General features: G+C 37.4%; 1 protein-coding gene across 1 annotated transcript in view; it reads left to right on the forward strand.

The window, feature by feature from the left end:
* Window positions 1-25513, forward strand: part of SH2D6 (SH2 domain containing 6) — a 1258756-nt gene that overhangs the window by 689693 nt on the left and 543550 nt on the right. The window contains exon 11 of the mRNA XM_044084299.1: window positions 19272-19341. Coding sequence (XP_043940234.1) covers window positions 19272-19341 — 70 coding nt within the window. The remainder of the gene's footprint in view (window positions 1-19271; window positions 19342-25513) is intronic.

Below are 25513 nucleotides of genomic sequence, written 5' to 3' on the forward strand. Positions count from 1 at the left end.
AGGGTCTGGAATGTCCTTGACATAGTATTCACCAGCATGGGAGATCATTGCACCACCCCATGTGTGAGACCTTCCCTGGTAAGTTCTGACCATAAATCAGTCATGTTCAATGTAACAATCATACCTGACCCCCCTCTGGATCCAAAAGGTTGAAAAGTTTCTCCAAAACAAACTTTAGCCTCCTAAGTGATGACACACATAGTTTCAAATCTCCTGCCACCACTGACAGTAAAGGCTCCTATACGGAGGTGTATAAAATTGCCCTGTATAAACAGCTTTACAGTTGAATAGACTTAGATATACCAGAACAGATCAACACTTGCTCATGAAAAAAACAAGCTGCCCTGGTGGACATCTAGCATAAACTAAAATTCTGTGGTTCACAAAGTTTGCTGATGACTGCAAACTGGGAGCCATCATAGAATCTCCAAATCATGTCAACATCCTACAAGAGGGTCTTACACAAAGAAATGGTTGGTGCCAAAGTCATGGCCTTAAACTCAATGCACAAAATGTATTATCATTCCTTTCAGTAAGAGCAATGTTCCTGCTAACTACCACATCAATAGCAACACCCTAAGTATGCACTCAGTGGTGACAGACCTGGACACACAAGTTTACAACAACCTTACCTTTGATCACCATGTCCCCAGAGTGGTAAAAGGGCATTCTATATTGCTCATCTCATAAGTAAGGGCATTGCTTCCAGAAAAAAAGGAAGTTATAACCTCTCTGTACTCTTCCTCATCAGGCCATTAACTAAGTACAATGCTTCTTTTGGTATATACCTTTCCATGCACCTGAAACAATTGGAGAGACCACAAGGGTTCCTCACAAGGAAAATTCAAGGTCTTCAACATCTGCCCTATGTGGATTGTCTGAAATCACTGTCACTTTATTCTGTTTCATACAGACTACTCAGAGACAATCTCTGCCTTGCATATAAGGCAATCTCTGATCCTGCTATATTGGAAATGCTGCATATCTGCAAGTCAAATGGTACATGAGTTACTCTGTAAAGACCATAACCTGGTATGTGACATTAATAGAACCTACTGGAGGGACAGATTTGTCTCCCAGAGGTTAGCACACCTTTGGAACAGACTCCCACTTTATGTCAAGCAGAGCACTTCATTGGTCCTCTTCAAATGCAATCTCTGGATGATTAAATGGGTAACCATAAATTCACCCTGGGGGTTCCACCTGTGTCCCTCTTGGACAGGGGCAATAGGTGCTCATCATGGAAATAAGGGTAAAACTTGGGTAGGCTTGTAAGGGCACCAGGGTCATTAGCCTAGTGACTTCTCATGATCCTATAAATACATTATACAACATGAGAAGGAAACTGATGTATAGGAATTAGAGGGGAACAGTCTCAGCAGAAGAATATCCTCCATAGCTTAAACAAGCAAAGGAGACATCTTGTAAAGTCCTGTAAAGGTAATTATGAAACTAAATTAGCATCCATAGCTAAGGATGATCACAAGGCATTCTTTAGCTGTGTCTGTAGTGTAAAAGAGAAGGCCTAGCTTTGCACTAAATTCATAGTGGATGGTACCAGCCATACTGAATGTGAGGACATCACCAACCTGCTAGCAGACAGTTTTGGCAAAAATTTCGCACCCCTGTCTCCAGAAATCATACCCCAAACCATACCTGTTACCAGTTCTCTACCAATAGGCAGCTCTTGCTTGACATTACAGACAACTTTATCTCCAAAGTACAGGTCATAGCTGCACTCGCCAGGGCCAAACACACAGCCTCTATGGGACCTGATTTTGTCCCGGCAGAGTGGAAAACAGAAACTATACTCCCTTTGCACAGAGGTTGTTCCTCAACTGACCAGGGGAACTATAGACCCATAAAGCTGACCAGCCTTGTCTCTAAGACCGTGGAGAGCATCATCATGGATCTTATCAACAAGGACATTGGTGACCTTCAAACTCTTGAACCAACCCAGTTTGGCATCATTAAAGGCAGATCATGCCAGTTAAACCTAGTGGAATTCTTCAAGAGTGTCACCAAAACCCTGGATGAAGGCAAATCAGTACATATTGCCTATCTTGACTTGGCCAATGGCTTTGACACAATCCCCCACTCAGCCATACATGATAAACACACCCAGCTGGGGATTAACCCATACGTCATTACATGAGTAGCCAAGTAGCTCATCAACAGAATGCATGCAGTCATAGTTGGGGATTCCACCTCTATCAGCAGACCTGTTACCAGTGGTGTTCTACAAGGGTATGTGCTGGGCCTTGAACTCGTTGGAATCTATTTCTTAGACATTCAGGTGATAACAGATGGAGTGTGGCTCACCATGTTTGCTGAACACTACAAACTGTGTGCAATCACTGAATCCTCAAACTATGTTAACTTACTAGAGAATGGGCTTACATACATACATGATTGTAGCCAAAGGCACTGACATAAACTTAACCCAAAAAACATGCACTGCAAATTACACTATTAATAATACCCCCTAGGTTCCAACTCATTGATGACAGAATTGGGAATGCAGGTTGATAACAATGTCACCTTTGATCATGTGAGCACAATGGTAAGAAAGGCCCTTTACATTGCACACCTCATAAGTAAGGGCATATCATCAAAGACTAAGGATATCAATCCACTGTACTCGGCCCTCATTAGACCAATAATAGAGTGCAATGCTCCCTTTTGCATGTACCTTGCTAGATACCTGTAGTAGCTGGACACACCTAAGAGATTTCTCACCAATAAAATCCAGGGACTTCATCAACACATGACCTACATGGACAGACTGAAGGTCCTGTCCCTGTACTCTGTATCATATAGACTGCTGAGAGGTGACTTCTGCCTGGTCTACAGAGCACTTTCAAACTCTGTCTTAATGGAAATGCTGCACCTCCGCAATCAAATGGAACAAGACTCACTCAATGTAGGGACCTTAACCTAGCCTGCAATATCAACGGGACATGCTGGAGACACAGATATGTCTCCCAGACATGGCCACTGCTATGGAATACACTCTCAATTTACATGAAACTGAGCTCCTCAATGACCCTATTTAAGTGTAACTTGAACAAATTAAATGAGCCAAGACTCACTCAATGTAGAGACCTTAACCTAGCCTGCAACATCAATGGGACATGCTGGAGACACAGATATGTCTACCAGAGATTGCCAGTGCTATGAAACACCCTCTCAATTCACGTGAAACTGAGGTCCTCAATGACTATATTTAAGCATAACTTGGACAATTGCACCTGGGGTTTCATCTCTGTCACTCTTAGACAGGTGCAACCTGTGCTGATCATGGATTTGCAAATACGGACTACACATCTTGGTCTTTAAGGAAAAAAAGGTACAATTCTGTTATGCTTGAAAAGGCCCTACAGCCATTAGCCTAGTAACTTCCTGTGAACCTTTGAACCTAGGGCCATTATGGTAGTAGCCTGGTATGAACCTATGAAGGCCTGCCAACATCTTGTCTCACACATGCCCTGATGATGTCATGTACTATATGTTCAGCTGCTGTCTTTCAAATTTTAGACTTGTTCTGTGGTGCTTGCGTTAAGTACCATGTTCTTTAGTCTGTTTACTTAGGTTGGTATGGGTTCTATTCTCACTGCAGTCGAGTGTGTGTGTGTGTGTGTGTGTGTGTGTGTGTGTGTGTGTGTGTGTGCTGGTTCTTGACATTATGGAAAGCATTTTACTGCAGCATGTGGGACACTGTTGTTACTATATTTCAACAGACTCTGGAATGGACTGGTTTTAGATTCCATTAACTCAGTCCACAAGATTTAAGGACCATAGATGCATTGACCCTTACCTCTTCTTTCAGAAAGGCAAAATCCTTTGGACTAATCCACATTTCCAATCACAAGATATCTTGGGCTTGCCAAAAAAAGTATTCACTTGACTGTTTTCATTCAAGGATAAGGAAATGGGTGGAGAGAGACCTTTATACCCTTGATGTATACTACCAACTCAGGCTTTACCTGAAGAGGCTAGAGGAAGTCAAGAAGATGGGCCAAATGTTTGCCTCCTTTGTTCTGGGTAAGGGTAGCCAAATTGTAGAGAGCTAAGTAATCTTTTTTTTCAAATGGATTGCTAAGAATATTATCTCTTTTCACCTGGTGGCTAACTGTGCCCCAGACAGTATAATCAAGGTATGCATAGATAGAAATTTGACTGCCTCTAGTGTCCTTGTGGACATTTTTGCTGTGGTCATTTCACCTTTGGTTCATACCAAGCCCTATGGATTAGACCATAATTCTAGGAGAAGTACCTCCTTTAATACCGCAATGCATCAGGCTTTGGAACTCTTCCTTTTTTCCTTCTGTTAAATAAATTTGTTAGAGTCAGACTGTAAAAATCATTGAGTTATTCAAAAACAATGTCAATCAATAACAAACAATAATGCAGGAGAACTCGAGTATCTTAAACTCTAATGTACATTAGGAGGCAAAAAACCATACACAAACTTGTACAGAATTTTGTCTAACTTTATTGACAGAGGGCACCATTTTTATATATGTCATTATCAGTTTTGCCCACCTCACTGGCGTGGTCAGTGACAGGGTCTTTACATCATAGTAAAAGTGCTGAGATTGTGTTTTTCAAAAAGTCTTTTTCCCATGAGAATGTTACAGCCTTGCAAGCACCTGGTCAGTCACGATGACCTCCTGAGGATGTAGCCAATTCAAGGCTCTTTGATTAGTTCAAATACAATAGATGTATGTCTTCTTTAATGCCTCTCTTTGTCTTTCTTGTTCACCAGCTGGGCACTATCTCTGATAGTGCGCACAAACTATTCTTCTGGTGGAAGCAGGAAGAAGATACACACGAACAGATTTATTATTTTCTAACTTTGCAAAATAATCTTTACTTGAAAGACATGAGCCAGGCTGTGCTTGCGCTGCCAAGGCCAAATTTCTGATTACACTGCAGCTTGTGCTTCAAGCAATAATATGCAGGTTTATTTCTACTATTATTCTAGTAAGACAGAATTAAATGCATTACATAAACTTTGTTCTCTATTATGGATTTAAGTACATTTATTCCTAACTAAAGCACACATTTCTCTATATATTTGACCACACAACTTATATGTGTTTGAATGTTTGAATACACATTTTCCCAAGCAGCATACATTGTAAACATATTTTCTAAGCAGCATACATTGTAAATATATTTTCTAAGCAGCATGTATAGATTTTTCTAACATTCTCCCTCCTGTTAATGCATTTTATTCTATTTGAAACATAAACAATATTATTTCATTCCTCAGCCTTTTCCTTTCAAGGACTTTCAGTTAAGTTAGTCATTGGTTTTATATTTCAGAAAAGCATCATTTGAAATTAATCTTTTAATTTTAACACTTTGGTAAAAGTTTCAGTAGCAGATATATCAACAAATTTTTGATTAATCTTTTCATGCAGGGAATTTCACAGTAAACACATGTTCCTATTAGGAGTATACCCACACAAATAGCAATTAAATGTTTAATAGGATGGAACCCCACCCCCCCAAACAGATTCTGGAAAAAGTCCGTCAGTGGGTTTGGGCCTGGTTTAGTCATTGCTGATACTTGCTGAATTACCTCTAGGTGGTCATTGATTTCATGTTGGTTGTCTGGAATGTACGCACAGCATTTTTCTTCGTGTACCACCTCTTGCCGCTAGGGTGAAGTAAAGAGCCATTCGATTTTGTAGCACAACAGTTTTTATTGCATTCAGTTCATTAGTCACCAATTCTAGGGTGGAAAAAGTTGCATTGCTCATGACTTTTGACAGCTTCCTCAGCTCCCAGATCGATTTGACTGCTCCATAGGCTGGTGGTATTCCTGCCCTGGATATAACACTGTTGCCCAAGTTCATATGAGTCAATTTACTTTTGTCTTTCACTGAATTATGGCCTTTTCAACCAGCTTCGATTTTACCAACTGGATTCACAGGTTTTTTTTTTCACTGGACCTTCAGATTCTCGAGCTGTTTTCCTTACGTTTCGTATTTTACCCAAAGGTAATTCTGCAGTATGTCTTATTGCTAAAACCAGATAACCCAAAAAACAACTGCCGGACCAATTCTCAGGTAACCATTTATATGCCTTTTTCCCACAAATAAAATCATTACTTTGGTACTGATACGTGTTATCCCTGCATGAAACATTTTTTATTCTTAATAGACAATTGCTTAGTTAAGACTGGATTGTCACATACTGCATTTAATGTAGTTTTCATTGAACTCAGATATGAATCATGGTTAGTATTACAAACAGTACCCCCACTTTTGACTTTAATGTAACATTTATAAGACATTGTTATATTACCATTACTCCAGCCCATCTGGAGGGTATTTTGTAGAGACATACAACTCCTTTTTGTGTGAACAGGTATAAATAAAGCAATTTTGTCCTGTGATCTCACAGTTTCTGTATAAAAACTTTCCAAAGTCTCATTTTATCCCCAGAGGGACAGAGGACCTTAAAGTCTATTATATGTTGTTGGTATAGCTGTACAAACTCAGCAATTTGAAATGTGCATAGTTTCTGTATACACTTGCTTCATGGCCAGGTGCGTGTTAAAGTTTGGATGCCAGTCTATAAACAGTTCATCACGTCTTTTCACTTTCACTTGTGTGGTTGAGTGCAGGAAAAACCACAATAAGAGAAAAATTGTCACACTTATAGTTAACAAATGCACAGTTAAAATAATTATGCTATAGTTCTTGGGTTGCTCTGCTTTTTTTTCTTTACTCTTGGCCATTTTGCCCTTGTGTATCAGTCACAAAGTTTTTATTCAGCTGAAAGTTCTTTTGTCTGAAAAGAGTTAAACTGCAAAACAGATTTATTTATAACAGTTTCTTTATATAATTAGCTAGTGAACCGTCAGCCTCCAGCTCTGCAGGCATGAGGGCTTTTACTGAGGCACATAATATGCCCTTCCAAATACTACTTTAAAGGGGATCAAACCCTTTACATTTGTTACTGTTTTCATGCTCAGCAATGCTAGAGGTAAACAGCAAATCCAATTCTTCTGAGTCTCACTCATTAACTTTCTTAACTTGTTTTTTAAAATCCCATTGTACCTCTCCACCAGTCCTGCTGACTGTGGGTGGTAAGCACAGTGATTCCTTAAGGAAAACCCAAAAATCTCCCAAGTTGTTGAATTGTCTGATTGACAAAATATGTCCCATTGCCACTATAGATTCTTTCGGTATGCCAAATCTAGGAATTATTTCCTTTACTAGGGCCTTTGCCACTGTTGCTGCATTCAGTTCCTGGTTGGAAAAGCTTCTACCCATTTTGAAAACATATCTATGATCACTAAACAGTATTTCTTTCCTTCACATTCATTCAACTCTATGAAGTCCATACAAATAGTATGGAATGGATATGGTGGTGTAGGAAACTCCCTTGCTTGTTTTAAATGCTCCTTGTGCATGGTGCTTGTTACAAGTATGACAAGCTGCACAAAATTTTATTGTATAATTTATGTATCCATATGTTTGGAATATTTTATTTACTAACTGTACCATCCCTGTTGAGACATGGCTCTGCCCATGGCTCAACAAAACTACATATCTAAATAAATTAGACGGTAATATTGTTGTTTTTTTTCCTTTGGAAATGTACAGTCCATTTTCAAAAATTGCACCTTGTTTTACCCAGTTTTGTTTTTCTGCTTTTGTAGTAAGCATTTGCATTGTTTTTAACATGTCTAAATCTAAAATCTCAAAGGGCTGTAATTTTTCATTAAAAAAATAAAGTTTCTGAGTCTGAGGCTGCTTGCTTTGCAGCTGCATCAGCTCGTGCATTACCTTTTGAAATCTTATCCTATTGTTTTGTATGAGCTACACATTTACAAATAGCTACTTTGGTAGGCAACTGAATAGATTCTAATAGCTCCAAAATAAATTGCGCATGATTAATAGGTTTTTCACTGGATGTAATCATCCCTCTATTTTCTTTATTATTGTGCAAACACATGCACTGTAGAAAAAGCATACTGATTATCAGTATATATGTTTACTTTTTTGCCTTTTACTAAAATACATGCTCCTGTCAAAATTACCAGTTCTGCTGCTTGAGCATACAAGTTGTGTGGCAAAGTTTGTGCTTCTAAATTTTTAGTGTCTGTAACTACTGCATACCCCACCAGATTTTTCCCTGTAGGACCCCTTCTGCATGAGCCATTCACGTAATATGTCACCTCAGCATTATCCAAGGGCATATCTGTAAGATCTTGTCTAGGTAAAGCTAACTGTTTATATGAGGTTGACTCAGCAGTATGGTCATACATGAAAGATGTCTAGCAGGAGAAAGGTATGCAACTTTTCCTTGTGGCAGAATTATTGCAACTGCATGAGGCATTCTCAATGTGAGAGGGTGGAATAACACCACTGAGGCTGAAGCCTGTACTGCCATTGCTGCTGCAACTACTGCTTGTACACAGTGAGGCAAAGATTGCACCACTGGGTCTAACTGTGATGAATAGTAAGCTATGGGGCATTGCTTATCCCCATGTTGTTGCTTTAATACTGATGTCATGTACCATTGCTTACAATCTATGGTCTAAAAAAACGTTTGTGATAACTTAGAAGTCTTAAAACTAATGAAGAAGCTATTAACTGCTTCAACCTGCAGAAAGCCATTTCTGCTTTTGTTTTCCATTGTAAAATAATTTGGTACCCAGTTCCAACAAAATTAGTTGTACCTAAGAAAGACATCATTTCTTTTTAGTTGTTGGTTTGGGTGCTTGCAAAATTGCTGTTTTTCCCTTTTTCTTTCCCTTATCTAGTATTTTATCTTTATTGAATATCACATATCCCAGGTATTTAACCTGTGTTTTTTCCCAAAGTTGTAACTTACTTTTGTTTACTTTGTGTCCTTGTATTACTAAAAATTTTAACAATGCTACTGTATTCACCCTGCACTGCTGCTGGGTGCTGTTAGCAAGATGTCATTTACATAAAGTAAAATTTGACTACTTTCTGGTGGGGTAGACCCTGCCAGGTTGCTAGCCATTTTTTGTGCAAATATTATTGGGCTCTCACAATATCCCTGTGGTAGTCGAGTATATGTATACCTTTTACCCTGAAATGTAAATGCAAACCAATATTGACTATCAGGATGTATAGGTATTGAAAAGAAAGCATTGCTTATATCTACCACAGTAAAATACTTCTGTTGTGGCTTTAAATCATTTAACAAGGTATGTGGGTCTGGCACCGTGGGTGCTTTAGGTATTACTGCATTATTCACAGCTTATAAATCTTGTACCATCTGCCATTCCCCGTTTGCTTTTGTTTAACAGGAAATAGGGGTGTATCACATGGTGAATCAGGAGTTTCTACCAGTACTCCTTTTTTGAGTAATGCTGCTTATTATAGGCTTAATTTTTACTTTTGCATTCTTTCCCAAAATGTATTGTCTTTTCTGTGGTCTAAAAGCTGACTTTGGGGTAATTGTAACTGGTCCTGCTGCTTGAATAAGCCCTACATTTAACTTGCCTGTTGACCACAGAGTTGTTGGAATTTTACACAAGGCCTTTTCTTTTTTTTTTAATAAAAATGCTAATCAGCTGTCCTTACTAGATTGCAAGTGTACAGCTGTATGTGTCTGTGTCAACCAATTCAGTTTTGTTTTTATATTCCTTGTCCTGACATTTTTAAATCAGTCTGTTTTCCCATTTTGTTACCCTTTTTTTTCTAAGTCTGCCCATTTAACACTTTTGTTTTTGTCAAGCTGACATGTGGCAGTCTATTGGACTTATACAATCTCATGAACTCCTGAGGTAATGAACAGCTTACTACACTGTTTCCCTCAGTATCCCAGCATAAAGTTTGTAATATTAATTTGTCAGCAGGATTTTTACTTATATTTTTATTAGGTCCTGGTGTGCTACAGTAGTATGGAGTACAATGTAACAAGTGCTGCTGATCTGTGTCAAGGGAGGGTACCTTACTGATAGCTACGTTTATCAGTTCTTTGGTTACTGCCCTGGACCAATCATAACTAGGTCCTGGCTGTACCAATAATAGGCTTCACCCTCTGATCACACCACAAGAGCATTCATTTGTCTTTGTGCTTCCATACCCTGCATGGTAGGAACTACTGCTATGCCAAATATCTGCACAAGGTCTTTTCCCAGTAAGTTTACTGGATATTTTTGCAGAAACTACAATTTTACTTTTCTGAGTCATACCTGAAACAGGGTCAGTTATTGCTATATTATGGGAAAGTGGTTCCCTGTATAGCTGTCCATTTGCTGCTTTTACTAATATATAATCAGGTGATTTAGAATGCTTTGGTAACTTGGAGGGTGTATCAAAGTCCGTGCTCCTGAGTCACACAGGAATTTGACCTTTCTTCCCTCCACCAGAAGTGTTACTTCTGGTTTAGTATTTGCTAGGTAGAGCTCCAGGCTCAACAATGCTAAATCTAAAATTTTATTTTCATTTTTATTCTCTACATCTGTTTGTACTTCCTCTATTCCCTCTACTACATTCACATTTTCTTTTGTTTATTAACCTTTCCTGATGATTTTGGTTATTATCACTATCATATAGTCAGTCCACATCTCCTTTTTCTTCTGTCATTGCTTTCTTATTTTGTTTATAGTCCCTAGCTAGATGCCCTTTTACCTGACTGTAATACAAATACTTCAGCTCCGTCTTCAGCAGTGAAGACTTGTGCCCCTTTTTTTCTTTTTACTATTAAGGTGTCTTTCAGTACGTCTAGCATACTCAAGTAAGGCTTGCAGCCTGCTTGTTCAGTGATTTATCATATGCCTTGTAATAAAACTACTAACAGAGGCAATGCAACCTTTTAAAAATGTATACTTTAATTGTTGTTTTAAGCATTTTAATGATCTAGCATAATATCCATCTACTGTCTCATTTCCCTGTTGTATGCATTAATTAATGCAAGTCCAGTCTGCTCTAAGTTTTCATTTTCAGAGATTCTGTCTGTTAGACCTTTCACTCTGTTGTCTAAAAATGTTTCAGAATTTTTAAGCTTCTGTTTTTTCTTTTACAATTTGCTTCCTCAATCCACCTATGTGCTTGAGGTATGCCTAGTTGGTGCTGTTTTTCTTTTGCCTGACGCTGCATCAGATTAAAGCTTGTTTAAGGAGTTTAACTAGTGAAAGTTTATCTAGTTTACTATCAAATTTATAGTTGTTAACACATTTTGCAAAATATCTCACATTATCTGCTTACTGCAATTGCATATGCTTTAATTTATCCGTTAGGGGATCTTGTGATTTCTTAGTGCACTGATTTCCCATGTCTTAAAAGACTGTTACGTAACCCTTCTCTTGTACCACGTGGTATCTTATTTCCCCATATCCACAGTAGTGTCTAGAATGACTGTTTACTTTGCTTTGTTATTCCCTGATCTATGACTCAAGATACAATACTTGACTCTCTCTCTCCCTGCTATCACAAACCTTAGCAATAGCACAGTGTAACCTGGTCCCTGATCTAAAACAAAGACAAAGAGGGAAATTCTTCTTACCTGAGCCTCCTGCTCTTATTGTTTTTCCTTGGGGCCCAGTCTTCGCTTTTCAGCCACAGATCAGAAAGTGGACAGCCTCTTTACACACAACAATTCAGTCGGAGGTCTTTTCACTTTAAGAAGAACCATTCTTTTGCAGCTTCTCCTGCGCAGATTTATTAGCACTCATGCACTCTGTGACCTGCAGCTTACCAGGACCAAAATGTTAAATAAATTTGTTAGAGTCAGACTGTAAAATCATTGAGTTATTCAAAAACAATGTCAATCAATAACAAACAATAATGCAGGAGAACTCAGTATCTTAAACTCTAATGTACATTAGGAGGCAAAAAACCATACACAAACTTGTACAGAATTTTGTCTAACTTTATTGACAGAGGGCACCATTTTTATATATGTCATTATCAGTTTTGCCCACCTCACTGGCGTGGTCAGTGACAGGGTCTTTACATCATAGTAAAAGTGCTGAGATTGTGTTTTTCAAAAGTCTTTTCCCATGAGAATGTTACAGCCTTGCAAGCACCTGGTCAGTCACGATGACCTCCTGAGGATGTAGCCAATTCAAGGCTCTTTGATTAGTTCGAATACAATAGATGTATGTCTTCTTTAATGCCTCTCTTTGTCTTTCTTGTTCACCAGCTGGGCACTATCTCTGATAGTGCACAAAACTATTCTTCTGGTGGAAGCAGGAAGAAGATACACATGCGAACAGATTTATTATTTTCTAACTTTGCAAAATAATCTTTACTTGAAAGACATGAGCCAGGCTGTGCTTGCACGCTGCCAAGGCCAAATTTCTGATTACACTGCAGCTTGTGCTTCAAGCAATAATATGCAGGTTTATTTCTACTATTATTCTAGTAAGACAGAATTAAATGCATTACATAAACTTTGTTCTCTATTATGGATTTAAGTACATTTATTCCTAACTAAAGCACACATTTCTCTATATATTTGACCACACAACTTATATGTGTTTGAATGTTTGAATACACATTTTCCCAAGCAGCATACATTGTAAACATATTTTCTAAGCAGCATACATTGTAAATATATTTTCTAAGCAGCATGTATAGATTTTTCTAACACCTTCCTTTCATTTGTCTTCCTGGTGCATTATTTTGGTACAATTTGGAATTCTTTGCAACTACTACCCACTGCACAGGTCCCCATAAAGTAAGATGTTGCAGACATGTGAGTGCTCATTATATTGGTTAATCTTCAAGAAGGCCCACCTGCAGTGGATACTTATGACCCTTTCACTCCCCACTGTTTTAGATGTTCTTCCACATGCCTTGTAAAGGGACAGATCTGCAATCAATGAAAGGATTTTTAATTTTATATCATTGTTGGCCTTTATCTTTCAGGTGTGCTCAATGAAACACCAAAGAGACAGGACTTGGGACTTTGCTGTTATCTCTGTCCTTCCAAGCCCAACTCAAGAGCCATTGGCTTTCACCAATGGAAAATGTATTCCTCCTCTGACTGTAAAAACTGCAGACTGAATGAGCTATGCTAAGGAGAACGTTCTCAAAAGGGAGTTCCCAAATACTACCCACTGCAGAGTCCCCTCCTGAAGATCAGCTGATAATTCATGCACTCACACATCTGTTATTTGCATGCATCTAAACTTATCTGAATATGTTTTCTGTAACAGAAGTATATAAAAATTGAAAACTTGTCTTGTTGTAACTATCTGTTTTATGCTACTGACTGGATGTTTCACCTCATTCCATTATTGTGAGACCACTGTGTTATGCAAAGAACATACTTGTAATAAATAAGTCAATATTTATACTTCTGTCCAGGAGGTTGATATATTAAGCTTTCAGATAAAACCTTACATTTTGGGTGTCTCAACTAATTGAAAATATGGCCTTATAAAATTAGATACCGATTTGGTAGGGAATTCTTCATAATTTAAAATTTTATTTTGATCGGCCTAAGTCAGTTGCATGTAAATGAACCAAATGATTACAACATTCCCTAGGATAAACACTACTGAACAACCTACTCCCCATCTAAACCTAATCTTAATGTATTCCGTAGAGCAAATACTCTTCTTAGTGTGTTTTCTATACCTGCATCATCTACATGAATGTAAGGAATATATATTATGTTTATTAAGTAACATATGAAGCTTGTAAGATATGTATTATATTGGTATAATGCCATATGAAACCATTTGCTAATGTTCCTCATCGAGTTTTGCTACGTTATCTTATGCCATCTGTTATGTATTACTAGATATCTGTGCTGTATAACTTGTTGATTTTCTTCCTGTTGATCTATATAATTTTATCTGGAGCTTTTCTCGTCGGGCCTCCACTGAAAAAGCACCCGTGTCCATTCGGACTTTCCCAGTAAACAAATGTAAAATAAAAGAAAGAAATAAAGAAATAAAATGTATGAGACAGTAACACTATATGTGGGCATTCACAAAATTTCTGAAGACAGGTAAAGTCTTGACCTATACCCAGATGACTTAAGTTTCATTAACAGTTTGGGTGCCTTCTGAAACTGGTGTGCATGTGTGTGTGTGTGTGTGTGTGTGTGTGTGTGTGTGTGTGTGTGTGTGTGTGTGTGTGTGTGTGTGTGTGTGTATGTGTGTGGGGATGATGAGGCTTAACCTTTTCACCTCTCTTAAGGAGGTGCAGCCAATTGATTGTGTTGCAAATGGAGGCTTACACATGCATGGTAAAGGCCCATTTACTCCATCTACTTGAGTGTGAATGGGTGGGTTCCTATGACTTCATCGAACTGTCTAATCACCGACACTCACCTCTTCAACACCAAACCATCGACGGCCATATCATCGACAATTCCGGTAAGCGATCTTCCCCCTCACAGGACCCATGGTAGCGCTTGTTCCTGTGTTACAACGATTAGGGTTTACGTGATTCCATATAAATTACCTTGAAAGCGCTACCATGGGTCCTGTAAGGGGAAGATCTTAACTTAAATTGTCGATGATATGGCCGTCGATGGTTTGGTGTCAAAGAGGTGAGTGTCGGTGATTAGACAGTTCGATGAAGTCATAGGAACCCGAATGGGTACACAAAGGGAAAGATGGAGCTAATAAAAAACTTAATCTCCCAACAAATGGAATATGCCCCATCCCAAGGAATTAATGGGTTGAAGGGCTGTCACTCAGGAGGACAAATGGATGTCTATATGTAGGAGGACAATGCTGAATGGTCAGCTTAGGGAACAGAGCAAGAAAAAACAAAAAGAAAAAGCTAACTCTTCAGAAAAGAACAGTGAAGCTAATCACATTTAATACAGTTGTTGATTGTGAGGACCAATGCTCCCTAAGCAAGGAGGCTATGCCCTTTGCAACTAAATGCATTGAAATTAATTCTGTGGTTGCTACAGCTTAGGGGAAATAAGTATTTATTTCAGTGCAGTGACCTTTCCAAAGCGCATTGCATTACTCATGCTGCAGTATATTACATGCACTTCAAACACAATACTGTATAAATCAAATTTCCTTGCAAAATATCATAATAAAAAACAGTTTTAAGTAAAATTTTAATCATAATATTTTATTGCTGTGCATTAACAGGTTGCATTGAGAACCAAAAACAGCATAACCACTCTGTAGTGCAACCACAGCACTTCTCATTTTGATGAGCAGGATGACGTTCTAACAAGTTCATGTGCATAGTAGAAATCAAACCATTCTACGTTACACAGTGCCATTGATAAAATCACCATCACCAAACTTTGTCACTCCGTGTCATGACATGTATGCTGTGCCAATGTTCTGAAGTAAAAATGTAAAAATACAGTTTATTCTGACTGAGGGATGTCATCACTCCTGATGATACTCCCACAGTCTTCTGTCAGGTAATATGCTTAGTACTGCAGATTTCCTGTGTAATTTTAAGTTTTCCACCAGCCAACCCCATAAAACTCATCATTGTTCTGTTCTGCAACTACTTAACTGGTTGGAATTACCAAACCTATTAAAACTAATCCAACTTACTTTTGCCCACAAAATAATACATTATCCTAGTAATTGTCCTGCACTCTCATCCCTGGTTCAACCAAACTTTAACTGTAGATTTCTTAGATCTTTTCACAGACTAATGGTTAAAGTTACCCAGTCTCATAACTATCATGGTGACTCCCTCTATTCCCATAAAATAGCTAGGGTCTGGAATGCTCTTCTTCAGCACATCCAAAACAACCCCAACATATCCTCATTTAAAAAAAGCTTAAGATTTTATCTCAGTAGCAAATGCTCTGCCCCTGTTATGCTCCTGGCTAGCTGCCTATTTCCTATTATTTCACATCCTTCTTTCTCTTATACCATTTTTCTCTTTTAAGCAACCAATGCTTTCAACTCTAGCTGTTTTTTCCAGATGGGACACAGCTGTTTCTCTGCTGGAGCTTGCACATTTCTTTTTGTTATTAATATGTGTCTTAATGACTATTTCTCCCATATGTGAGTATGTGTTTTTAATCATCTGTTTTAGTTAATTGTTTTTTTTTGTTCTATCTTATTGTTTGTAAATGTTAACTGATTGCACTGTTCTGGAGAGTTTCTCCCCAGGTCTTCGCTGAAAATGGACTTCTTGCCCAGTTGGACACTACCCGGTTAACAAATGTAAATAAATAAATAAATAATAAATAAATATAAATAATTATATAAGTTAAATGGGCCTTCACCTGACCTGCTGTAAATGCAGTTATGCAGAAACATTGCATAGCAACAAATATGTAGAAATTCACCTCTGTACGAATAACTTTCATTTGTCAATACTGTGCCAACCTTTACTCAAAAATAGTAATGTTTCTATCTTTAGTATTTGAAGTCTTATTGCATGGTTCTCAAGATGTTAGAAAGTTGTTTTGTTATAACTTTATATTATTTTGCCAGGTTTTCAAAAAAGTAGTAGATTTCCACGTCCAGATATATCTTTCTCTTTATCTTGATATGTGATTAGTTAATTGGTTTACAAATATAAAGTAATCCTGAACTGTGTGAAACTAATCTGCTTTATCAAAATTACTGTAAGTCTTTCCATTTGTTGATATATGAATTTTGACTTTTTCTGTGTACTGAATATTTGATTTAATGTTTTTTTTTCTGTGCCTTAATAAGAGGATGAAATAATTTTCTTTGTTACATAAATGCAATAGAATGATTATTGTCAGATTTTATTTGGCAGTCATTGTAACATAACCTACTCTGTTATCCAAGTAACTCAAAGAATAAACTTTTTCTGCTGGCATGCTTTGGATTTAAAAATTGTAGTTTTGGACTTTATTATCAGATAAGCAGATTTTGCTGAAAGGACCTATATTTTTTATTTTTTGTGAGTTAGAAAGGGTTCTTTTACAGAAAGAGAAACAAAAATATCCACTTTATATAAATTGTGTTTTTTTCTGGTCTTTCTCTCTTCTCAAGTAAGCTACATATTTCTGTTTTGTGAACCCTGGTTATTTTCTTAGAACTACCTTTTTGGGAGTTCAGGGAAGTTATTTTGACGATTTCAATAAAAATTTCATCTAGACGTTCTTCCAGTTCCATCTGTGCTTGACATGACAGTTGAGCTTATTATAACTTATTTTTGTTGATGGATTTAGAGAAACTGTTGTAATTATTTCAACTACTTTGCTGTTATAAGTTAAAATTGAGAAACATGACATGACAAGGTGTGGATGGCAGAAAAAATTTGTCTGATGGTATTAGAACTGTCAAAAAGATTCTGTCACTGCAAATACTGGGAATGTTTCTTTATTCTGAGGTGTGTCCTTTTTCCTGTCAACTATCATCATCTTCTTTCGGCTGTTCCCATTAGGGCTTGCCACAGCGGATCACCTGTTTCCATTTCTTCCTGTCCTCTGCATCTTGATCTGTCACACCAACCACCTGCATGTCCTCTCTCACCACATCCATAAACCTTATCCTAGGCCTTCCTCTTTTCCTGTTACCTGGTAGCTTCATCCTTAGCATCTTTTTCCCAGTATACTCAGCATCCTTCCTCAGCACATCCAAACCAACGTAATCTTGCCTCTCTGACTTTGTCTCCAAACCTTCCAACCTGGGCTGACCCTCTAATATACATGTCCCTAATCCTGTCCACCCTCGTCACACCCAGTGCAAATCTTAACATCTTTAACTCTGCCACATCCAGCTCAAACTCCTGCCTTTTTGTCAATGCCACTGTCTCCAACCCATATAACATAGATGGTCTCACTACCCTCTTGTAGACCTTTCCTTTCACTCTTACAGGTACTCGTCTGTCACAAATCACTACTGACACTCTTCTCCACCCACTCCATCCTGCCTGCACTCTCTTCACCTCTCTTCCACACTCACCGTTACTCTGAACTATTGACCCCAAGTATTTAAACTCATCCACCTTCACCACCTCTACTCCTTGCATCCTCACCATTCCTCTATCCTCCCTCTCAGTCACACACATATATTCTGTCTTAGTCCTGCTGACCTTCATTCATCTTCTATCTAGAGCATATCTCCATTACTCCAGGGTGTCCTCCACCTGTTCCCTACTCTCACTACAGATCACAATGTCATCTGCAAACATCATAGTCCATGGGGACTCCTGTCTGATCTCGTCTGTCAACCTGTCCATCACCATTGCAAATAAGAAAGGGCTCAGAGCTGATCCTTGATGTAACCTCACCTCCACCTTAAACGCATCCATCACTCCCACCGCAGACCTCACCGCTGTCACACTACCCTACATATCCTGTACCACTCTTACATACTTCTTTGACACTCCTGACTTCCTCACAGGATTTCTAAAATTAGTTGCAGTTTTATGTAAAAGTTATGTAAGATTGTTTTTCCATCACACATTGTATTTGATTTAGGTGCTAATTAATCAAAAAATTAACTTTCTTCCTATTAAATTTCTTCTATGTGACCTAAAGTTCTCCTTACATGCTGATCCCAAGTGTTAGCCATTTTGGAATCTCTCTTTCATTATGTTATTTAATCATAATGTTTTATTAATATGCAGTAGCAGATTGCATTGAAGTTTAACAGCATCATGAATTGATTCCTGTAAATCCAGAGGCAGCATTGTATAGTACAAGATAATTTGGCTGTAAACACTATAAAATGTGGGGAATCTGATGCAGTCTAATATACCCTAGCACATCATATGCTGATAATAATGTTGGCAACAAAACCATTTATTTTGAATCACTTTGATGAGAATTGTTTACTGAGAGTCTTATTTTGGGTGGTCCATGAATATAAACGCAGTTACAGATAATGGTATTAATAAGCATGTGTTGAATGAGATTAAGAATGAAAGGTGTGAACTGTTTAATGCATTCCAGAACACAGAATGATTAGAATAAGTAAACTGATAAACACCTTAGAAAGTTCCAGCATTTTATGTCATTCTGAGATGGCATAAAGTTATGCAAGTGAAGAATATTCTACAGGTACTCAAAGTGCACCAAGGTCACAGATGTTAATAGTAGTGCAAGAAGAATGCATGCAATACTCTTGTTAATAAAAACAATAGTGAACATACACATAGCCAAAGACAGAGATAAAAGGAAGATTACATATAGCAACTAACACAGCAAGGGACAAATCAAATGCCTTGTCTTTGCATAAAAAAACATGAATATTCAGCAATAGATGATGTACAGCAGGAAGTTAGCTGGTTATAGTTTTAAATGGTTGATATTCTGTGTATTTTCTTTTTATCTATGCATTAGTTTCCTTTCTTATTTACTTCTCTTCTTATTTCCCATCTCAACACCTTCAGTGAAACGAAACTCACTACAGACACCTCCTCCGATGCAGCCTACTTCTTCCCAAAACAGAAAACTTTCAGGGTAAGTTCTGCTCAGTGTTGTTTAACTGTGCACATTATTTTCTTGTGTCAGGAGGTGTGGGATTGAGATTCTGAATGGAGCTGCAACATGCATCATACAAAAGTGACATTAAATCATAAAAATTAGAGTTTTGCATAATCAAATGCTATTTGTGTATCTCTCAGATAAGCCATTAAACCGAGCATCCATGTGACTAAACTAGAGGCAGCTCAGTTGGATGTTAAAGGTCTTATGGTACTAGTAAATACCTCTTGTCCTAGTTAAAACTTCCCCCAGTCAGTTCACATATCACCTGTGGTCTTCAGTCTGAAAGAGTCACAGACTCATCTTTTTCTACCCTGTCAGCAAAAAGAAATAAGTGATTTTTATATTAGCAGAATGTAATATGACAGAATAGAAACATTGTACACATTCTCTTTGTGCTGCCATTCAATTAAAATGATGTTTATGTAAACTTACGCTAGCATGGTTAAGGGTAGGTCCAAATTTCTAAAAGACATTCTTTCTTTACTAGTATCACTATCAACTCAGGCCTCCCCTGGGAAGAGGCTACTAGCTTGGTGAGATTAATCCTATCAACAAAAATAAATAAATAAATAAATAAATTCTGTTTATAGTTTGAGAAACAATAAATAATGAGAATTCTGTATTTTAATTTACATAGATCAGAGAACTGTTGTGACATTACCAGATAATCCATTCCAACAGAAGTGATGTAGGCGTGCTTTTTGTTCCTCTTCTCCACTTCAGAATGTTTTATACCACTTGTACATAGATAATCCATGGTGCTTCTGTTTCTGTACTAAGGGCGGTATTCATAGACTGGGACTTCGCAGCTATGTAGCGCTTATCTGTGAGGAGCGCTGCTACACCTATATGCAAATAAACTAAGCACAGATTATTAGTGCTGAATAAGGAAAGGCGAAGGCATTTTGAAAAACACGCCTATCTATTGCAAAAGGGTAAAGCTCCAAGCATTAAATACGTACAAATACTATGAGAAAGCCTAGGTTTTGTATTACTTCATATGTATTCTGATATTGCAGACAAATACGGCTATGTACAGTCATGTTTGAAAGACCTAAGACAAGAAGCAGAGTGTGCACCTTTTATTATTAATATTTAAAAAAAAAATAAAGGGGTTTAAAATGTTTGCTGTAGAGGTATACTTAATGTGGACACCCTGTTGGATACTTTAAAGAATAGAAAAGGGGAAATAGGAAAGACTGAAAAAGGGGAAACAGAACATCACAGAAGGAAAACATCAAGTGGGTTGTACTGGAGAAGGTAAGACAGGAGGGGCACAATGTTTTTGGCAGAGGATAATCACCCCATTTTTTCATATTTTTTATATAAGAGGGTAGTGTGGGTGAGAATTAGGCAAAAGGGTGTAGGAGAACAGAAGGGCTGAGGATGTGCAAGCAGGAGTCCCAGTCCACAGAGCCTCAAAAATTTCCACTCACGGAATGTGGTGCAATGGAGGACCCCAATTTTGAGGGGGTAGGGGCCTGTGTTGGTGTTTTGGTTGGCACCAACTGAGATAGTGTGTCTACAGTATGCCCAAGAGAGGCCTCAACTGGCTAAATCCATCCATCTACTACCTACTGCAGCACTTCTTTAACCAAGTCCCAAAGCACCTGATCAGTGATGCCTCCAGGCTGCCATGTACCAGGGTGCTTGCAGGACCAGTGTTATCATCCCAACCCTTTGGGGGAATATCCCTGGATGTGCAGAGGGTGAGTCCTACCTGACCTGGGAGGAACATGCCTAGGCCTCTCCAGAGGATTTTGGATCTGTAAAAAATGAGCATAAATAGGAGAGAAAGAAAATAATAAAAGTAAAAGGAATGCATAACTAAATTAGAAAAAATGGGGGGACAAAAGACAAAATAATACACAGTAAACTCACACATGTGACACAGCACTTAATTTCTTAATTTAAAAATGTATTTTTGTAAATAATTATTGAAGTAAATCAGAATGTACAGGGAGTGCTTATGCAGACTTTGGATGACATCCAGACCTCTCAACCAATCGGGGACAAATTTAAACAGAATCAGGGACAATTCACGAAAAAATCAGGGACAATCAGGGACACTTTTAAAATATTAGTGCTATTAACTTGAAACATTGACAGAATCAGAGCATATGAATCAATACACATTTTCTTAAGTAAAATAAGTCTATAACTCTTAATTATTGTCATTATTCATTAAGTGTAATTCACCACCTTTCCTCCAAAAGTCACTAGCTTTAGGAGGGATTAAGAGGGACAGAGCTAACATTTGAGTCAAAATCAGGGACGTCCCAGAAAATCAGGGACAGTTGAGAGGTATGATGACATCTTATGGAAAGTGATTATGTGTACTTGTCAGGAGAGTATGTTACTATGAAGTTCTGGTGGGGTTTACATGTTGCAGTTAACACACAAATGTAGTGATCATATTTGTGCCTGATATGCATTTGTTTGCAATATTGTACTGAAAACATCCATAGTAAATAATTACACCTTTAAAAAATCAATTAAACATAGAATACTGTAATTTATATATTGACATATCTTTTAGATTTGTTTGCAGTGAAGTAGTGAATGCACTCTACTGCCTCACTTACTGTGCTTTATAAATTAGTTCCCTATCAGTTAAAGACAGACTAGTGTACTTATATATCTCTCACTCTGGGTTGCAGTAATGTAATGAATGCACTGTAATGCTTCATTTACCATGCTTTATAAATGAATTCCTCATATATATTAATGAAATCAGTTAAACACACAATACACCCACCTTACCTGCTGGTCAACTCCTCTATTCCTTCTCTGTCCCCAAACTATGGAACTCACTTCCATCTTCTATTAGAAACACAAGCAGCACCACCACCTTCAAACAAATATTGAAAAATCAGGTCAACTCTTCCTGGCTATGTACCTGCTCTATAACCTAACCCCCTCCTTCTACTTATATGAAAACTAAACTCCTGTACTTTTTGCTACTGCTGACTGATGATATTTTCTCCATAATTATTATTTTTTATCATTTGTTGACAGTGGTACAATAATGCTGATTAATATACCTCTGTTTATACCTCTTTGATTGAATTCATCTGGCAACCAACAAAACTCCTGTTTTATGTATATATTCTGTATATATTACTGTAATCACTATTTGTAACACTGTATCTACTTTTGTACCAACTAATGTTTAATATTTTCTGTATCTATGTTCTTGTCGAAGCTTTTCTTCCCAGGCCTCTGTTGAAAATGGATTCTTTTACACCCAGTGGACTTTCCCAGTAAACAAATGCAATAAATAAAATAAATAAAATACATATTTACTCCTTTACTCATGCTTACCAACTTCTTCAACCAGACTTGCTGTTGCCTGTTGTAGGTAATCTGCTCCTCAGATGTCAGGTGACAATTCTTGTTTACCTGTAATTCACCTTTTTTACACTTAGCATTACTTATATGACTAGTCCTTACTTCCAAGGCACTCCATTCACTACAGCAGTTACTTAGTATGCATTTGTTAAAATATGGATCACCATTTGAATTTTCATACTTTGTCAATCTTCCCTTTACTGAATGTCATAAACAAATCAATACACCTTTGGTGGAATGGTGTTATAAAATGTTATGTTTTGCATGTAACAGTCTGTGAATTGTGTTCAGCCAGAAGGTGCACTCACACAGAAACATATAGCAGTCCATGGAAGTTTTTATTTCCTTAGTTGTACAAAAGTGCATATAAGGAGATGATTTGATAATGTATACAGAAGTAATACCACTGGTCATTTCTCACTAAAGTATGTGCCTGACATTCACTTGACAATGCAACCCCCTTCCCCCCTCACTCTGACTAGGTTGTGGTACTTCAGTGACTTCAAGTCATCTTGTACATGCAATTAATAATGTGGAACAAATTACTGTCCTTTACAATTATTATACTAACGAACAATTTTCTGACCTGAACAAATTGTTTGCATGTAATTTAACTTCTATCTAAGGTAACGTACTACTAAATGGAAATATGTAGAAATGCAAACTTGTTTTGCTTTCTTAAATAAATATATGAAAAAGCAGTTTATGCAGAATCATATCTGTGATTTACAGACATGCATATGCAGCTTATTATTTTACTCATACATATGTAACATTTGTATTTAAACACACAGTTTATTATGTTATCACATAAACATTCCATATATTTCTACACAGATGCAATTCTGTGTACAGATATGGTTATGCTTTCTTTTGCATTATTATAATAACATTACAGATGCATATTTGCAGTTACACATACTTCTTTTAGCAAATACCTTCAGTTATATAATCTTCTTATAGTTTATTTTTAAACCTATGTTTAATAAGACCCATAAAAAGAAGTAAATAATAATACTTATTGTAGAACTCTAGCCTTCTTGCCACTACCTGGACAACCCACTCAGACAGTGGGTCCTTGTTCCTGTGGTGGCACTGTTGGCGAGAGCAGGTGATCCTTATCCTTGATGACAGATGCTCACCAAACTCCTGACAGATGTCATTCTTTTCCCATTCACTTCTTCTTGTGCATACTTGGATCTTATACAGATGTGACTTCCTAAGAAGGTGGGCCATTATCAGGGTTTCCTTGTCTGACCAGCTTGTAGCGCAGTCTCTGTGTCTTTACATGTGTTGCCATTGTTTAAAGTGCCAGATCCAGAATGCAGAAAGTATGAGCAGGGATATGATTCACAGGTTTAGAACCACTCTCTCTGTTGTGTGACATCACCTTAACCAAACTCAGTTAACCAATCACCACTGCTTTAGACCAGGTACTGTTATTATTGATAAGTTTGGGTTAACCAAACCTGATTTGTCACATACATGTTTTTTAAAGGAATGCATTCATATTACATTTATATGGTGGACAAAACCATAATTTTTCTTTGTATTACATAAAATTGCTGGGCATTACTTTCACTACCTTTTTGCAGTATTATACCTGAATGTCATTTATTCATGTAGTAGACCAGCAGTTTTTTTTTTTTTTTGGGGGGGGGGTTGTAGAAATACATATTATTATGTGTATGATTGCCAACTTTTATTAAATATTGAGTGGCTTGTGTTGAGAAAGTGTGCCAGATGATTTTAGATGGGCAGAGATTGTCATTTATTCATGCAGTGGAGCAGCAGAGTTTTATAAGCTCAAAAGAAGTTACTAGGCTATTGGCCCTGAGGCCCTTACAAGCCTAGCCATAAATTTACCCCATGTTCTAACAAGTCAGCACCCTATGCCAGTATTTATTTATTTATTTATTTATTGCAGAAATACCTCTGCACATGTGTGGGATTACCAACCATTATTAAATGTTGAGTGGTTTGAGGTGAGAAGGTGTGCTAGATCATGTTAGATGAGCAGAGGTTACACTTCATGTATGTGCAAACTGTCATGCATATGACTCCATTTTCTTTTTCTAAATATATTCAGCTTTGAGCATGCTGGGGATTGCTGAGTTGTGCTGTGGACTCTACCACTGTCCACAGCACATTTATGTGAACCCAAGGCCATGTTCATGAGCAGCTGAGAATGATTTACGTATCTAAGTGGCTATACATGTTCGCATAGTACTGTAATTTATAGAGAAAAATGTAAAATGTCCTAATTTGCATACAAAATGTGTACATGGACCTGAATTTACATAAACTACTTTGATACCACAGCATTAACCTGCAGTCACTCGAGTTACACAGCATATGACTTAGGAAACTGTGGACTTCTTAAAGTAAGAAAAAAATAATAAAATTATTGAAATTTAATATGTAATACTTCAAAATGATGTAAATTACTGAGTTACCTTGAATACATATATATTTTACTAATATAATGTGCATGCTCTCATGGCTTTAGTAAATAGTGTAAAGCTGTCACTTGTAAAGTAGAAACAATTAATGATCACTGAAAAAAAATCATTTACTTTGGTGTTGTTTAGTGAATGTGCATGTGTATGTGCTTTAATTGTGAAGTACTAAAGTAGTAAGGATGTGTTGTTGGCTGAACATACATGTCTGTACTTGTAGATTTCTGAAGAATGAAAAATGGCAGTATTATGAATACATGAAAATGGTGGGGGTTAGGGGAAGAATGAATCTGTTAAAAAGAGATTTATTTACTGTTGTGAATGATGCTGCAGGC

Source organism: Protopterus annectens, chromosome 9.part0 (assembly GCF_019279795.1).
Source record: "Protopterus annectens isolate FY-2018-M chromosome 9.part0, PAN1.0, whole genome shotgun sequence".
In the NCBI taxonomy this organism is placed as follows: domain Eukaryota; kingdom Metazoa; phylum Chordata; order Ceratodontiformes; family Protopteridae; genus Protopterus; species Protopterus annectens.